This window comes from Lepus europaeus, chromosome 10 (genome assembly GCF_033115175.1).
Source record: "Lepus europaeus isolate LE1 chromosome 10, mLepTim1.pri, whole genome shotgun sequence".
Taxonomy (NCBI): Eukaryota; Metazoa; Chordata; class Mammalia; order Lagomorpha; family Leporidae; genus Lepus; species Lepus europaeus.
The window spans coordinates 39,415,000-39,431,995 of NC_084836.1; the positions used below are offsets into that span (position 1 = coordinate 39,415,000).

At 37.4% G+C, this 16,996-nt stretch overlaps 1 protein-coding gene across 2 annotated transcripts in view; it reads right to left on the minus strand.

Moving 5' to 3' along the window:
* The window catches only part of ACSS3 (acyl-CoA synthetase short chain family member 3), a 353,512-nt gene that overhangs the window by 25,132 nt on the left and 311,384 nt on the right, over positions 1-16,996 (minus strand). For both annotated transcript variants that reach the window (XM_062203158.1, XM_062203157.1), the window contains 2 exons: positions 15,753-15,848; positions 12,966-13,029 (listed from right to left, as the gene is read on the minus strand). In XM_062203158.1, the coding sequence (XP_062059142.1) occupies positions 12,966-13,029; positions 15,753-15,848 (160 nt within the window). The remainder of the gene's footprint in view (positions 1-12,965; positions 13,030-15,752; positions 15,849-16,996) is intronic.

The following is a 16,996-nucleotide window of genomic DNA, read 5'->3' on the forward strand; positions in this document are numbered from 1 at the left end:
GCGGCCATTGGAGGGTGAACCAACGGCAAAAGGAAGACCTTTCTCTCTCTCTCTCTCACTGTCCACTCTGCCTGTCAAAAAAAAAAAAAAAAGATGCTGGCTACAGTACCAGCATCCTATATGGGCATCAGTTTGAATTTCAGCTGTTCCACTGATCCAGCTCCCTGCCAATGTGCCTGGGAAAGCAGTGGAAGATGACCTAAGTCCCTAGGCCCCTGCGCCTACATGAGAGACCCAGAAGAAACTCTGGGCTCCTGGCTTCAGATTGGTTCAGCTCCACTCTTTGTGACCATCTGGGAAGTGAACCAGAAGATACAAGATCTCTCTTTCTTAAGAGAGATCTACCTTTCAATTCAGTAAGTAAGTCTTAAAAAAAAAAAAAAAAAAAAAAAAAAAAGAAGAAGAAGAAAGAAATAGGGTCCAGTATTGTGCACAGCAAATAAAGCCACTGCTTATAACATTGACATCCTGCATGGGCTCTGGTTGTTCCACTTCCAATCCAGCTCCATTATTGCACCTGGGAAAGCCTGAGTGTTTGGGACCCTGCACCAATAATGAAGACCTGGAAGAAGCTCCCGGTTCCTGGCTTTGGTTTGGTCTGGCCCTGGCCATTGCAGTCACTTAGGGAGTGAAATGTCAGATCAAAGATCTGCCCGTCCTGCTAACTCTGCCTTTCAAACAAAAAAAATCTTTAAAAAGTTAGAAATATAAAATTTCTTATCTTTCATGTATTTATGAAATTAAAGCCATCATTTGAGAGAAATATCATACACTTAGTTTGTTTCTTTTAGATTAGAGAAGTAATGGTAAATAAATATGACACAAGGAGGCAGGCAAATGCCAGTAAAGAATATCAGAAAAAGGCTAAGAAGGGGGGAGAAAAGCAAAAGAAGAAAAAAGAAGAATGAACTGCAGAACATTAAACACAGAAAAGCAGGTGCTGGAATCAGCCTGATCCTCCTACAGGAACATTTATCTAAGAACAAAGAACCCCATATATGCAATATGTGACTGACGTTTTATGCAGGAGGAAATATGAAAAGGGAAAAGAATCAGAAACTTTGACATACAGATTTCAATCTTGGACAAATTAATGCAGCTGAGAAGGACCAAGTACTAAGTAGGGTGCTTCCTGCTTGCTGCCTAACATTTCTAAGTCTGCCCATCCCCTTCATTTATTTCTTCATTGTGTTTCTTCCTTTCACTATCTGTATTCATGCAGCTAGCAAAGTTGTACTGATTTCTTAAGATGTGCAGGGTACAGCAAAGGGACTGAGAGAAATAGAGTGAATAATATACATACAACCACAAATAGTCCATGATCAATCTGAGCAACACTCGGGGCAGTAGGGGGTGTGTACATATGCATTTATGTCTGACCAACATGAAAGAGGGGCTAAACTGTGAATGGAGCAAAGGACAAATTTTACACCATCCTACACATCATGAATAGGTGAGATGTTAATTTTATGTGTTAACATGGATAGGCCATGATATCAAACTATTTTCTTCAAAAGTTACTGTGAAAACATTTTTTTAGATGAGACTATCATTTAAATCACTAGACTTGGAATAAAGGAGATTACCCTCCATAATGTGAATGTGTGCTCAGTTAGTGAAGGTCTAAACAGATTTTCTAGAAAGACTGACCTCCTCCCTGTAGGAAGAGAAAGCTCTGTCTTAAAGTGCAACTGTTCCCTGGGTCTGTATCCCACCTGAGCACACTGCAGAATTATAATTTTTACTTGCCAATCTCCACAACTGCAGGAGCCAATTCCGTAAAATAAACTTTCCTCTCTCTATATATGCACACAGATCTTTTGGGTTCTGTTTCTCTGGACAACTCTGCCTAGTACAATAGGTCTGTGATAATGCTGAGTTACCAAACTTTCTTTTCAAAAAAGGAAAAAGTTGCGATCAAATCTTTGTTCCAGGAAGAACAGCCAAGGTAGTGTTATAAAATAGACAGAAGCCACAGTAAGAGAATGAAATTTAAAGATGAGGGATGAAGAAGAGAGAACTAATGCCAATTCTAAATTTCCAGTCGAGATCAATGGAGATGCCAACACAAAAAGAACAAATGCAGTAAAATCCGTGCATTTAAATGAAGTGAAAAATTGCAGTTTGGAGAAGCAGAGAGGAGAGAGAGCATTTGGTTTGATATTCAATTTTAGGAACCTGTAGCATCATGAGTGCAGCAATCATACAATAAATGCATGCCTGAAAGCCAGAATGATGATGGGCCTGGGTAGATACCTACACGTGCTTAGCATCACAGCTAAGTAATGAAAGAAATCTTAGAAATCGGCAGAGTGTTCCAGAGAATATGGACCAGAAAAGATAAATTCTGAAGCCAAGCAAGTGTTGAAGAAGGAACAAAGAAAGAAGACCATTCAACAAGAAAAAATGAGAAATTCAGAGCTGTGTAAGAATGAGAACTCAGAATCACAGGAGCCATGCGAGTGGAGTTTCAATTATGATCAGGTCAAACAAAGAAACAAAATCCAACAAAGAAAACACTCTGTTTGCAAGTGAATTCGACACTCATCATGGAACTGGAAGTCAGATATTTGGAGTATCTTTACAGCTGTAATTTCAGTGTAGCAAAGCAGTGGTAGTGATTCAACAGCAAACAGGAAGGTAGTGGAGGCAGTAAGGAAGACTATATACACGACCTTGGGTGACTGGAAGGAGAGACGTCAGTCAGTGGGTTATGTGCCAGCAGACAGAGGCTGATAGCATGGAGAAGATTTGAGTGGTGGTACCGTGTGCAGATAAGATGGACTTATAACATTAGAGGAGAAATCACCAGAGGAACTGTTTAATTAACTAGTCCATTCATGCATTATCTTACATACTCATTTTCTTCATTCAATCAATATTTAGTCCATGTTTGGTATTCTTCAGTCATTATGCTAAGTATTAATCACACAAAAATACACAATATGGTCTCAGATGTAAAGAGAGACCTGCATATTCTCCTAACCAAGAAATTTAGTATTTTTAGAATAGAAATAGAAAACTCTCTTGAATATATATTCCATAAAGTTAATGAAATGATGTCAAAATATAAACACTCAAGATTTTTTTTACGATTAAGTTTTAACAGTGGGGGGTTAAACTCTGCACTGTAAGGAGCACTTGGAAGAGAAGTTTTATCCCTATCTGTGAAGTGGAAATGCTGGAAATGGCGTATGTGTTCCGTTATTTCTGAAATACCCCCAGAAAGCTACTCTAATTATTTACGCATCTAACTGAGGATCAGTCTGGAAAGCAATAAAGTAGACTAAGCAAGTGACAGTATAAAACAGAGGAATGCCTTTTTTCCCCTCACTTAAAAGTCATGGTTTCTTGAAGATTTTAAGTGGAAATTCTCAAAGAATCAACAAAACAGTCTTAACGAAAAGTTTTCAGAATTGGAAATATTTGTGACTTTCTCTCTGTTTCTCATTTTTTTTAATTGCATTCTTTATTTATTTGAGAGGTAGAGTTACACACAGTGAGAGGGAGAGACAGAGACAAAGGTCTTCCTTCCATTGGTTCACTCCCCAAATAGCCGCTACGGCCAGCGCTGTGCCAATCCAAAGCCAAGAGCCAGGTGCTTCCTCCCATTCTCCCATGCGGGTGCAGAGGCCCAAGCACTTGGGCCATCCTTCACTGCCTTCCCGGGCCACAGCAGAGAGCTGGACTGGAAGAAGAGCAACTGGGACCAGAACCCAGTGCCCACATGGGATGCCCACGCTGCATGCGGAGGATTAACCAAGTGAGCCACAGCGCCGGCCCCTCTATCTCTCATACACATACACATACACATACACACACACAAACACACACACACACACTCTAAATGATCTAGCTCATATATACCTAATTTCTTTCAAGATTTTATTACTTTTCTTCTCATATGTTTCTCTTAACATTTATACACATGTTACATATATTTAGTGTATTTTTTCCTGACATTTTAGGAAAAGTTCTTCTTTAGTTACATTAGTATAAGCATTCAATAGCAGAAGAAATGAAAAGATATGAAAATACCAAGAAATGGAATGGTAAATACCTGTACTCATCCTTCAAATTCAAAATCAGTTCTACCACCCTATAATATCTTCCCAACTCTTCCAAAGAAAACAGAAAAAAACAAAGCCCAGAGCCGGCGCCGTGGCTCACTAGGCTAATCCTCCGCCTTGCGGCGCCGGCACACCGGGTTCTAGTCCTGGTCGGGGCGCCGGATTCTGTCCCGGTTGCCCCTCTTCCAGGCCAGCTCTCTGCTGGGGCCAGGGAGTGCAGTGGAGGATGGCCCAAGTGCTTGGGCCCTGCACCCCTTGGGAGACCAGGAGAAGCACCTGGCTCCTGCCATTGGATCAGCGCAGTGCGCCGGCCGCGACGGCCATTGGAGGGTGAACCAACGGCAAAGGAAGACCTTTCTCTCGGTCTCTCTCTCACTGTCCACTCTGCCTGTTAAAAAAAAAAAAAGAAAGAAACAAACAAACAAAAACAAAGCCCAAACCAACCAAAAAACAAAGAATGAAAAAATAGGGGGGCGAGGTGGTCCTTGGTCCTTACAACTCCCTCAAGTGTGAATCTGTCAATCGGGCGTTCCTTTCAGGGAATGTCTGTTCCATAGAGACCATTCTGAAGAGGGGAGCAGATTGACTGAGACAGTAGCAGGGAGGCAAGCTACAGAAATCTTTAAATAGCTAGGTCAAGCAAAAGTCAACCACCTTAGAAGGGAACACATTTCTGACCAATACATGGTGCCTTCCATCCAAACCTAAGTAAGATCTGTTTTCCGTGTTCACTGCTACAGAAGAGTCCCCAGTGTAACAAAAATAAATTGAAGACATAAATCCTGTTTCCTAAAAAATTTAGGTATTAAATTCCAAGTATACACACCCAGTATTTCATGTTCATTATTTATTCCCAGTATTTTCCTTTTTTGTAATTACTTTAGGCTTTCATATGAAGCTACTTTTTATTTTATTAGAAGAGACTATATCTCAGTAGACAAAAACTGGGTAACAATTTGAGTTCTAGCTGGGTAACCAACAATGCTCAGTTTCTCATAATTGAGGATAACATCACATTATCTAAGTCACAGACTTATGAAGAGATCACACAAAAATCTGCAGATGAGATTTAGAGAGGAATGCATTACAGTGATGTAACATCATAGATTTTACCCAAAGGAAGCCCTGATAAGAAGAAAACGTTCTTGTTCATTTCCCAAGATAGCTGTGACTGAATCACTCATGTGAAGCTGTAAAGAGGGGAACAAACATCATTAAGGGCCAAAGAGTTCAATATCTGAAGAATGAGAAATTGCCAAGCACTAAAGTAAAAACCAATCGGACAAGTGAACACAGCTCCCTTCAATCATAGGTCAGAGAAACACAGTATGAAATGGACAAGCCACACTTCCAAAGGCAACAAAGGATGGTCTGAGAAAAATGTATGCCCATCAGCAAGAGCCCAAGACATATGGGTTTAATAAGAGTGAGCGCTGTGGTGCCAAGGAAGGCAACTGCGGATGAATTTTTCCTTCATGCCCTGTTCTCAGTTTGCCTGGGAATTATTGACTTGTGGTTTGATTTCTGCACTTTGGAACTCTGGTTGAAATTACAGGAGCACCTTCTAAAATTCATGAGCATTTTGTATTCATAGCAATTCAGACAGCATAACTTCTCCACTAAATTAACTGCCTGGAGTGGGTGTCAGAATCAAAGAATTTTCTAACATCCATGTGGACATCAAGTTTTCTCTTGTACTATAAAGATAAATTCTGTGAATGCAAGTAAACCACTAAAACTGTGTCATGCTTGTTTATTACATCCTAGGGCCTCCAGTAGTTTAAAAATCAGTGACATGGCTACCTTCTAGGGAAGGGGTATCAGGAGAGCAAAATAGTGGTTTCCAGCATGTCACTGTCATGGAACAGAGGTGGAAAAACCCAAATGCATCAAGAGATCCTTTTCTCGATTGTATGTGTTTGTTTCCACGCGTCAAAATTTCTCAGTATGTACCTGTTCAAACAACTTTCTTTTCTTTTCTTTTTTTTTTTTTTTTTGACAGGCAGAGTGGACAGTGAGAGAGAGAGAGACAGAGAGAAAGGTCTTCCTTTTCCGTTGGTTCACCCCCCAATGGCTGCTGCAGCTGGGGTACTGTGGCGAGCGCACTGTGCCGATCTGAAGCCAGGAGCTAGGTGCTTCTCCTGGTCTCCCATGGGGTGCAGGGCCCAAGCACTTGGGCCATCCTCCACTGCACTCCCGGGCCACAGCAGAGAGCTGGCCTGGAAGAGGGGCAACCGGGACAGAATCTGCACCCCGACCAGGATTAGAACCCGGTGTGCCAGCACTGTAGGCGGAGGATTAGCCTATTGAGCCGTGGAGCCAGCCTCAAACAACTCTCACTGGTAGATGTTAATATGAAAATATTTTGCCCATATTACAGGCAGCTGCTGGGATGTGTGAATCATTTTCAGATTCATGAGTTAGGGTAGAATGGCTACTGACAATTTGGCTTTAAAATGGAGACAGCTCGCTCTCACAGTTGAATATGAGTTCCTGCAAAACGTTTTTTGGCACTGCGGCATAGTAGGCTAAGCCTCTGCCTGCGGCATCGGCATCTCATACGGGCACTGGTTCATGACTGGGATGCTCCTCCTCCGATCCAGCTCTCCATTTAAGGCCCTGGAAAGCAGAAGATGACCCAGGTGCTTGGGGCCCTGCACCCACATGGGAGACCTGGAAGGAGCTCCTGGCTCCTGGCTTCGGATCAACGCAGCTCCAGCCATTGCAGCCACTTGGGGAGTGAAGCAGCAGATGGAAGCCCTTTCTCTGTCTCTCCTTTTCTCTGTCTGTAACTCTACCTCTCAATGAAATAAATAAAATCTTAAAAAAAAAAAAGAAAAAGCTTTCCAGAGTTAGTCTCTGACAGAGGGAGGGAGACTGGGAGGAAGGGAAAGAGAGGGAGGCAGAGACTGAGATCTTGTAGTTTCTTTTTCTGATTATTTTAATCCTATCTAACACAATATTGAAAACATTTTTTCAAGTATCTACTTTCACTATTAATCAAAAGGAGAAACTAATTCCTCTGTATGTATGCAGACTGCATCTTCAAGTAATTTATAAAGAAATCTCGGAGAAATTTATAAAGAAATCTCAGAGACCCTACTTAGGATATACGGAAGAACATCATTCTGGACTTGCAGTCTAGACAACCATGGTGTGCTTTAAAGCAATACTGAATTACTTTCAAACTTGAACTATTACTAATGGCTATAAGGAATAGTTGCAATTTTTGTGTGATGCTGCTATATTCTACTATCCATGAACAGATGTGAGGCAAAGCCACTCATAGAGTGACAGATTCCAGGAGGAGTTTAAAATGTACATCAAATGTTATCTCTGTATCTCTGGAATATGGTAGCAGTTCCCTTAGAGAATAGAAGACTGACTTATAGTTTGAAGGTTATTTAAAAATGTATGTTGCTAGAGTGCTCTCAAAATCATGCACCTTCCTAAGCAAGCTAAACTTTCACCCACAATCGTGTTCACATTATCAATGCCTTTGGCAAGCCCTTCCCCTTCCTCCTGCTGATCTTCACCTAACAGGTAAAATTTCAACCATTTCTATGTGAATATGGATTCTGATTCAGAGAGGAATATAAATAGTAATTTCAAAATTCAATTTTTCCAGCTTTTTGGATATGTGGTCTTAAGACTGAAACTTTCCAAGAAAAACTATTTATATGTTAATGGATGAGTATGAGAATAGTGTCATAATATGTATCGCCTTATTAAATTTTTAAGTTAAAACATCTCTTCCTAAAAAATGTTCTGTTTTTACTACTGCCTTTCATGTAATTTTATAGCATATACAATATTTTACTAATAGGAAGCAATCTTATACCAATCTGAGAATGTCAACTAATGGAAGTTGTTTTGACTTCTAATATAAATTAATAGCGGAAAATCTCTTTTAAGACCTGACATATAAAGTTCTTGATAGCAGCTCATTCTGGTAAATTCTACTACTTAAACCTTATTTGAAAAGAAGGAAAAAAAATCAAATCCAAAAAAAGCACAAGCAGCCATACTTACATCAGATAAAAATAGTCTTCAAAGCAGTAAGAAGAGATTAGGAAGTTCATTATATGATAAAGGAGTCAATTAAATAAGAGGAAATGACAACTTATAAATGCCTGTGTACTCAATATTGGAGTACTAAATACGTGAAGCAAACATTAAATATAAAAAGAAGAGATGGACTCAAATATAGTAAGAGTAGGGGGCTTTAACACCCCAGTTTCAACAGTGGACAGATTATTCAGACAGAAAATCTGCAAAGAAATGGTAGAGTTTTAGTGAATTTAAGTCAAATGAACCTAAAAGACATCTACAAAACATTTCATTCAATGGCTGCAAACTGTACATTCTTCTCAAGACTTAGAACACTCAGAAGGACAAGAGCACATGCTTGACCCAAAACAAATTTCAACGAACTCATAAAAACTGAAACTGCATTCATTACTTTTTCTAACAATGCAATAAATTAGAAATCAAAAACAGGAAACGCTTTGTGAACTACACAAACATATAATAACAACTAACATATCTTTACAACTAATGGATCAAAAAACTTAAGAAGGAAATTTAAAATTTCTTAAAACAAATGAAAATGGAAATATTCCATAACAAAACCTACAGAATACATAAAAAGTAAAAATAGCAGGGAAGTTCATAGCAACTAATAGCCACATTAAAAAAAAAAAAAAGGCACCAAAGAATGGGCACTCAGCCTTGTGGTTAAGATTCCCGCTTTCTACATCAGAGTGCCTAGGTTCAATTCTCAGCACCAGTTCCTGACTTCAGCCTTCTACCACTGCAGCCACAGGAAGTCAGCAGGGATGGCTTAACTGATGGAGTTCCTGCCAACCTCATGGTGTAACTGAATTATGATACTGGCTTCTATCTCTGGTTCCAGTCCAGTCCTAGCTGTTATGGTGGGCATTTTGGAACTAAATCAATGCATGGGAGCATTCTCTTTCTCTCATCAAATAATTTTTTAGAAAATCAGAAATAGTCTAATGCTGTACCTAATGGAATTAGAAAAACAAAAATGAACGAACCCCAAACTTAAGTGAAATACAGATTAAAGAAAAATAGAAAAGCATCAAAGAAATGAAGATCTGGTTTGCTGAAAATAAAAACAAAATTAACAAACCCTTAGCAACATGGAGAAACAAGATTCAAATGCAGAGGAAATAAAAAAAAGTAGACATTATAAATGATACCAGAGAAATACAAATTATAATTAAAGTTTACTATAAATCACAACACAGCAACAAATTTGATAACCATGAATACATTAAAAAAAATACCTGGACACATACAACCTACCCAGATTGAATAATGAAGAAACAGAAGATCTGAAAAGACCAGGAAGTGGCAAGATCAAAACATCAATAAAATGTCTCTATAAATTTGTACAACAAACTAAAAAGGAGAAAATCCCTCCAAACTCATTCGATGAGGCCCAGATTTCCCTGATACTCAAACCAGACAACATAACAAAAAAGAGAATTGTAAGTCAGTATCTCTGATGAACATAAATGCTAAAATCTTCAACAAAATACTAGCAAACTAAAATCATATTAGAAAGATTATTCACTGTCATAAAGTGGATTCCATTCAGAGAGGCAAGGATGAGTTCACATAAAAAAAACAAATAAACACAAAACACTGCAACAACAACAGAATAAAGGACAAAAATTATACAGTCATCTCAGAATATGCACAAAAAAGTCAAAATATCTTCATGATAAAAATCTTAAATAAATGGGGTACAGAATGAATGTATCTCACTCTAGTAAAGGCCATATACAGTAAGTTCACAGTTAACATCATACTGAATGGAAAAATGGAAAGCTTTCTCAGATCAAAAATAAGAAGAGGATATCCACCTTGTCAGAGAAAGGGCATCCAACTAGGAAAGCTGCAAAGGATATGACCTTATACATATAGAAAATCCCACCCCTCCCCACCACATACAATGAGAAGCAATAAACTATTTCAGTAGAATTGCAGAATTTAAAGTCAAGATAGAAAAATCAGTAGCACTGGGATATGCCAAAAGCAAATTACCTGAAAAACAAATCAAGAAAACAAAGACGCTAAAATATTAAAAAAATAAAATACTCAGGAAAAAAATTAATCAAAGAGGTAAAAGGTTTCTACAATCGAAAGTACAAAACACTGATAAAAGAAATTCAAGAGGACAGCAAAATGGGAAAACATCCTATTTTCATGGACTGGAAGAATAAAAGTTATTAAGATGTCCAAAGTACCCAAACCAATATACAGTATCATAATGTAATACCGCTGTCAAAATGCCAATGACATTCTTTAGAAAACCAGTAAAACACTCATAAAATCTGTGTGGAACCATACGGTAGCAATGTGGTAGTTAATAGAGAGTACAGTACCTTGAATAGCCAAAGCAACCTTGAGCAAAAAGAACAAGGCAGGAGTCACTATACTATTTGACTTCAAAGCTGTCATTATCAAAACAGCATGGTATTAGCACAAAAAGAGCAGTTACACAGAGCAGTGGAGCAGAACACAGTGCCTGAAAGAATACCCACACATCTACAGCTGCCAGTCTTCCGCAAGAAGTGTCCGCACTGGACAAAGACAATCATCAATAAGTGAAATGATGCTGGAAAAATTGGACATCCATATGCAGAAGAGTAAACTAAACCTTTATCTCTCACAATGTACAAATATCAACTAACTAACAATAAAGACCTAAATCTAACAAGTCAAACTATGAAACTGTTAGAAGAAAACAACTTTGGTCACATCTCAGAAGCCCAGAAAAAAACAAAATAGACAACTTGGTGAAAGGGACTCATGTACTTGAGACATCACCCGCTAGTTCCCAGAGTGCAGATTAGCAAGAAGCTGAAACTAGAAGCTGCACTGGGACTCAACCAAACAGGCTGACATGTGATGTGGAAGCCCCAAGCCACTTCTTAGCCACTGTGCCGAAGATCCACCACAAGGCATACTGTTTTACAGTGAACTTAAAAAAAAAAAAAAATAGAAGGACTACATTCTGAAATAATGATAGAAAGTATGATACGGGATGGTAGCTTTACTTTCAGATTTCTGAGGTATTTCCATACCATCTTCCATAATGGTTTTCAACAACTTTACATTCCTACCAACTGTGTATTAAGGAGCCTTCTTCCCCATATCCTTGCCAAGATTTATTAGTTTTTGATTTTTGGATGATAGTCATTCTAACTGGGATGAGGTGACACCTCACTGTGGTTTTTATTTGAATTTCCCAGATGACTAGTGATCCTGAGCATTTTTTAAATGTGTCCGTCAGCCATTTCACTCTGGGAAATTCACTCAGATATAATGGAATCAACATACGAAAGTTATTTGTATTCTTAGCTTTATTGCAGCTCAACTTACAATAGCTAAGATATGTAATCATCCCAGATGTCCATCAACTGACGACTGGATTAAGAAAATGTGGTATTAAACACTATGGAATACTACTCAGCCATAAAAAAAAAAAAAAAAAAGAACGAAATCCTGCTTTTGCAACAAAATGGATGGAACTGGAAACCATTATGCTTAGTGAAATAAGCCAGTCCAAAAAAGACAAATATCATGTTTTCTCTGACATGTGGTATTAAATACATAGTACAGGGGCCAGTGCTGTAGCGCATTGGGTTAAAGCCCCTACCAGCAGCACCAGCAACCAATATGGGCACTGGTTTGAGAATTGGCTGCTCTACTTCCTATTCAGCTCTCTCCTACTGCGCCTTGGAAAATAGTGGAGGTTGGCCCATGTCCTTGTGCCCCTGGACCTATGTGGGAGATCCTGAAGAAGCTCCTGGCTCCAGGGTTTGGGTTGGCTCAGTTCCTGCTGTTGGGGCCACTTGGGGAGTGAATCAGTAGATGGAAGACCTGTCTCTGCCTCTCTATCTCTTTCAAATAAATAAAATAAATCTTTGAAAAAATACAGAGTACAAAAAATGTATAGGGATTAAGTGGACATCTTGTGATTGACTGTTGTTTATTGATTATTGCTTTTTGCCCTTGTTTATACTCCAGTGCAAATGCGGTCTGTTTTTGACCTGTTGAATATTATGGTTAGTTGTGCATTAAGCCTGTGATCATGGAGTAGATTGAAACCATGTTTTTGCAAAAACTGAAGGAAAATAAGGAAGGGTGAAGCATAGGGACTGAGGAAGGCAAGGGAGAGAAGGAAGGAAGTATGGTAATCTCCTCATAACTGTACCTATGAAATGCATGAAATATGTTTTTTATATTAATGATTTTTTTAAAAGTATGATACCTTGCAGTAAAGATATAAACCAGTAACATATCATTTATTATCATTTTCAGATAAAATATATAAATTATATATGCTACACTTTTTACAGGATCAACAATGTTGTCAGTTTTTTTCCACCACCATCATCACATAACATGAATAATGCTGCATATGTGTTCAACGTCACTCGGAGATACACATTTTTTGGCCCCATTATAATCCCATGGACCCACCACCATCTGTGCAGTCCAGCACCAAGAGAAATGATTTTTTGTGGCACATGGTTGTGTATTACAAAATTCACAGCATGTGGCTGGGGGTGGGGGGGGTACAGAAACTATTTACTTTTTCATAGTTTTGCCAGAAGTTTTTTTTTTTTTTAATGATGTAAGATTTGTCTTTTTAAAAATTATAACTAAATTTGTATTATTTTATGAGGCTTCCAAATCTGAATTACATTAAAGTCATAATTCTCTAACAAAACTGATTCTGAAAGTTCATTCTACAACCTCCTCACCAGTACTGTTAAAGCTTTCATTCCATCTTTTTCTTAATATTATATATCAACTTTTTCTCTTTTAAGTAGTAGTATTGAAAATTTTGCTTACTTTACCACAATATTTCCCAAACTCCGAGCCTTCAGTTTTTGCATATTGTCATCCAAAATCATAACTACAAAGTAAAATATAAGTAAATATTTTAACAAAAGTGGAAAATCTTAAAATGTACATTTTGCAGTGTTTTTTAACCACCAAACAGCCAGCTTGAAAAGGGAATTTTTTAATTCCTATGAGGATACAGACATATTTAAACAAACTAAAACAACTTCTAAAAAATACAAGTACATGAGTTTGATTCCTTACATTCCTAAAGCATCATAGATTTTCATTTGAATTTAAGAATCTCTCTTAAAGGCATCATATATATGCTTATGATTCCCATTTAAACACATTTACCAAAAAAAAAAAACACATTTACCATATTCTAATTGATTAAAAGCTTAAAATATGTTCAACTATTAAAAATTTAAAATACATGAAAATGTAAGCAATGAAAATACAGCATTTAAAAGTATGAAAAATCCTTTACTCCATTTTAAGTCTTACTATCATTTGAAAAGCTTTAAACTAGGTCACTTTAATCTTACCAAACATCCCATTGCTTTCCAAGCTATTCTGATAAAATCCAGAAAGCATTTAGGAGATTAAAGCTTATATCCACATTAAGCAACCCTTACTGAAAACTGCATATCAAGATAAATCTCCATGTTCTAGGCTTTACTAGATTGTTCATGTGGCTTCATTCTTTGTAACTCTGAGTAGCTATGAGAAGGAAAAGGACATCGTTCCAGAAAAAAATAATGTCCCCTTCTTTATGTTCCTGGAACATTTTGTTTTAAAACTCAAACTTGACAATTAGTAGAGGTGTAAGAATCTGTATTTCACGAGTTTGTGAGTTGGAAGCCAGTTCTGATTCATTTTTGTTTCCCCAAGTCCCAATAAGGTCGTGGAATTGCTAAGTGCTCCAGGAAACATTCTTCTGCCCCTTCCGTTTTCCTTTCCATAAAAGAGAAGCAATTCCCTTCTCAGCATTGGTAGAGAATTTCTAGGAGGTAGGGGTGGGGTGAGGAGGTAGGGTAGAGAAGGGGGAAGGGGAGCCGGCAACTATCTATGAAGTGACAAGCTTGCATAAGGTATTCAACGTGTGTGAAATTAAGAGTTATATTACATTGAATGTTTTTCAAAAAAAAGCATGTTCTTCCGTTTCCCAAGGGTAAGATAGCTTATGAAATACTGCTCTGTGATACTGGATCTCTGAGTTACCACACAACATAAAAACCTTTCATTATAAAGTCACTTGTTCCTTGGTTAATGATGTTTAACCTGTGCTATCTGCAATCCAATTGCTTTCATACAATGAGCAAACTTCTGTAGTGAAGTTTCACAAGGTATCAAAGCTTAAGCTCTTTCTTACAACTGGATATAAAAGCAGTATTGAAAAGCCAAAGGAAAATGTGTTTAACATCTCCCACAATCAGAAACGCCTAAAAATGTCTCAACACAAAAGCATGTATTCTAGGTACAGGGATGACTGAACTGTTCAAATGGGCTATTTCTCTAAATGTGGGCTCACTATTCCGGGGCTAGAGAAGTCATTTCACAGAATACCTATTTCTGACCTGAATTAAAAATTCCAAAATGTTTTTATAAACATGTCTGCCAAATTAAATCAAATGATCCACACTTCCTTGACTAATCATTGTCTCAGAAAGGAAAATAAAACCTTTTTTATGTTGACAAGCAAAAAGCAAATCCCTAATTTTTTTTAATTTATATGTAAAATAGAAAACATATGTTAGGAATCATACCCTGGTCCTCAAAGCTTGGTTTTCCTCAGAAAAGCTATTGAACTTAATTGTGCAACCTTATGGAAATTATATAACCTCTGTGCCTTGTTTTCCCTGTTTGTAACATACATGTGTGGTTCTAAGTCAAGTTAGTCCCTCGGGCTTCTCTGAAGCAATGGTTAGCACTACTTGCCAAGATTTAATCCAGCCTTTCCATTGGTAGATAGGTGTTAATCTCACTGTGGAATGTTACAACACAGCAGACCTAGAAAGCTCATGCATTATTACTTCTGTTTAGGTATAAGAAAACTGAATGTTGAAAAAGTGAGATGACTTACATAAACTGTACAACTAAAGAGTTAAGTTTTGTAGGATATCCTATTTCTTTGTCACATAAAGCTCACATGGAAGAACTATTTTAGGACCCTTATTCTTTGTATTTGTCTTTAGCCAACAAGCTTCAAAAGTCTTACTATCATGCTTAAATTAAAAGGTAGCATATGCAAAGGGGAAAACCTGCAGCTTTTGTTACAAAAGCAAGGAACAAAATACAACACAAATTTGCACTGAGACACCAACCAACTGTGCTACCTTAAGAAAGCCATCTAATCTCTATGAGCATCAGCTGGCTCATCTCTAAAACAGTAATAAGGTTTCTGACTTAAGTATACTTCAGGATTAAATGAAATGAAGTGTGTAAAGTACTTGGCAACATCAGGTGTTCCACAAATAGCAATTTCACACCTGTATTTTTAATAGACTTTAAAATTATATTATTTTCTTGGTTATAACAGTCATTTAAAACCTGCCCCTGGAAATGCTCAATCTTACTTCCACAACCTTACTTTGGATATTAAAATTTAAGGCATTCATTTTTAATACAATACATTCATTCAATCAAACACTAAACATCATTATGTGTACTATGTGTACGAAACGTCATTATGTGTACTAAACATCAAGGTGTGTACTACGATACACACTAGATACAAGAAAATACCACAGTTGTCAACATTACATACTTCTAATAATTATAGTCATTTCTTACCATTGTATCCCGGGACACTTTTTCCTGCTTGCCCTGGAGGAGGCGTTTTTGAATTACCCAATCCAATGCATGAGGCTGTAATTGGAGATCCGGTCTCTAGAGAAAGAAATGCTGTTTGTCACTTACTGTTTCAACTTAGGATCACAACATTTCTTCAGTGCAAACACACCCCATCCCCACCAAATTTGCTATATTATTTAATTACATTACAAATACATGAGTAATATAAATATATCACTTTTGAAATAAAAATATAGTCGTTTATAACATTTAGTTTTAAAACTCAAGGATACATATGTGGAATATTTTACATATATATGAATACATAAATAATATGCCTACATAAATATATTTCTTACAAAGAGAAGAAAAGCTGCTACAGCATTTCAGTTGTGGAGGAGGTATGAGGAATGGAGAATTATGTCATCATGAAAGCTCTATCATAAAAGTTAAAAGCTAAAATATTAGTTAGAATGCATTCTTTTAATTGAATCTTATTTAGTTTATCAGTGCAAATTGCATCTGTGTGCAAAATATTTCTATTATTTATAGTTTATTCCATGGAATAAATAATCCAAAGACTTTAAAATACATGAATGCTATGATACTCTACTATTTAAGAAACACCGTTGCCTACAGGCCCTACATTTAAAGCAGCATTTGCCAAAGTTTTAGAGTTAGTCTCATTCTTGATTTTTGGTTTGTTTGTCCCCAGTCTTGTTTGTTTTGCTTTGTTTTGTTGTTTGAACTTCTAGAAACCTAAAACATAGAATGGAATATGTGTGTGCCATTTTATTTCATCAAGACCATAAACTTACCCACAATTAACATTCACTGACGAATTAAAAGGTTAATTTTGTCTTATCTGTCTCAACTGTTAATAGCCAGAAAAACAGCTATCATCTGATGATCATAAATTCTGAAAGTGATCATCTTTTACAAAGGAGTGCATTTGTTACTATTTCTAAATACAAAGTTGGAGTTCACAGGATCTTTAAAGAATTGTTTCACATCAGTTGAAGGATAAGAGGATATTGAGAGCAGAAAGTTTGAGGAAGGGGTCGGTGTTTTAGCACAGCAGATTTAGATGCTGTCTGGGATGCCCCCATTCCATAGCAGATGACCCATCAAGTCCCAGTATTCTGCTCCTGATCCAGCTCCATGCTAATGTCCCCGGCAAGCAGAGGATGAGGCGTCCATGAGAGACTTGGATGGAATTCCTAGCTCCTGGCTTCTGACAGGCT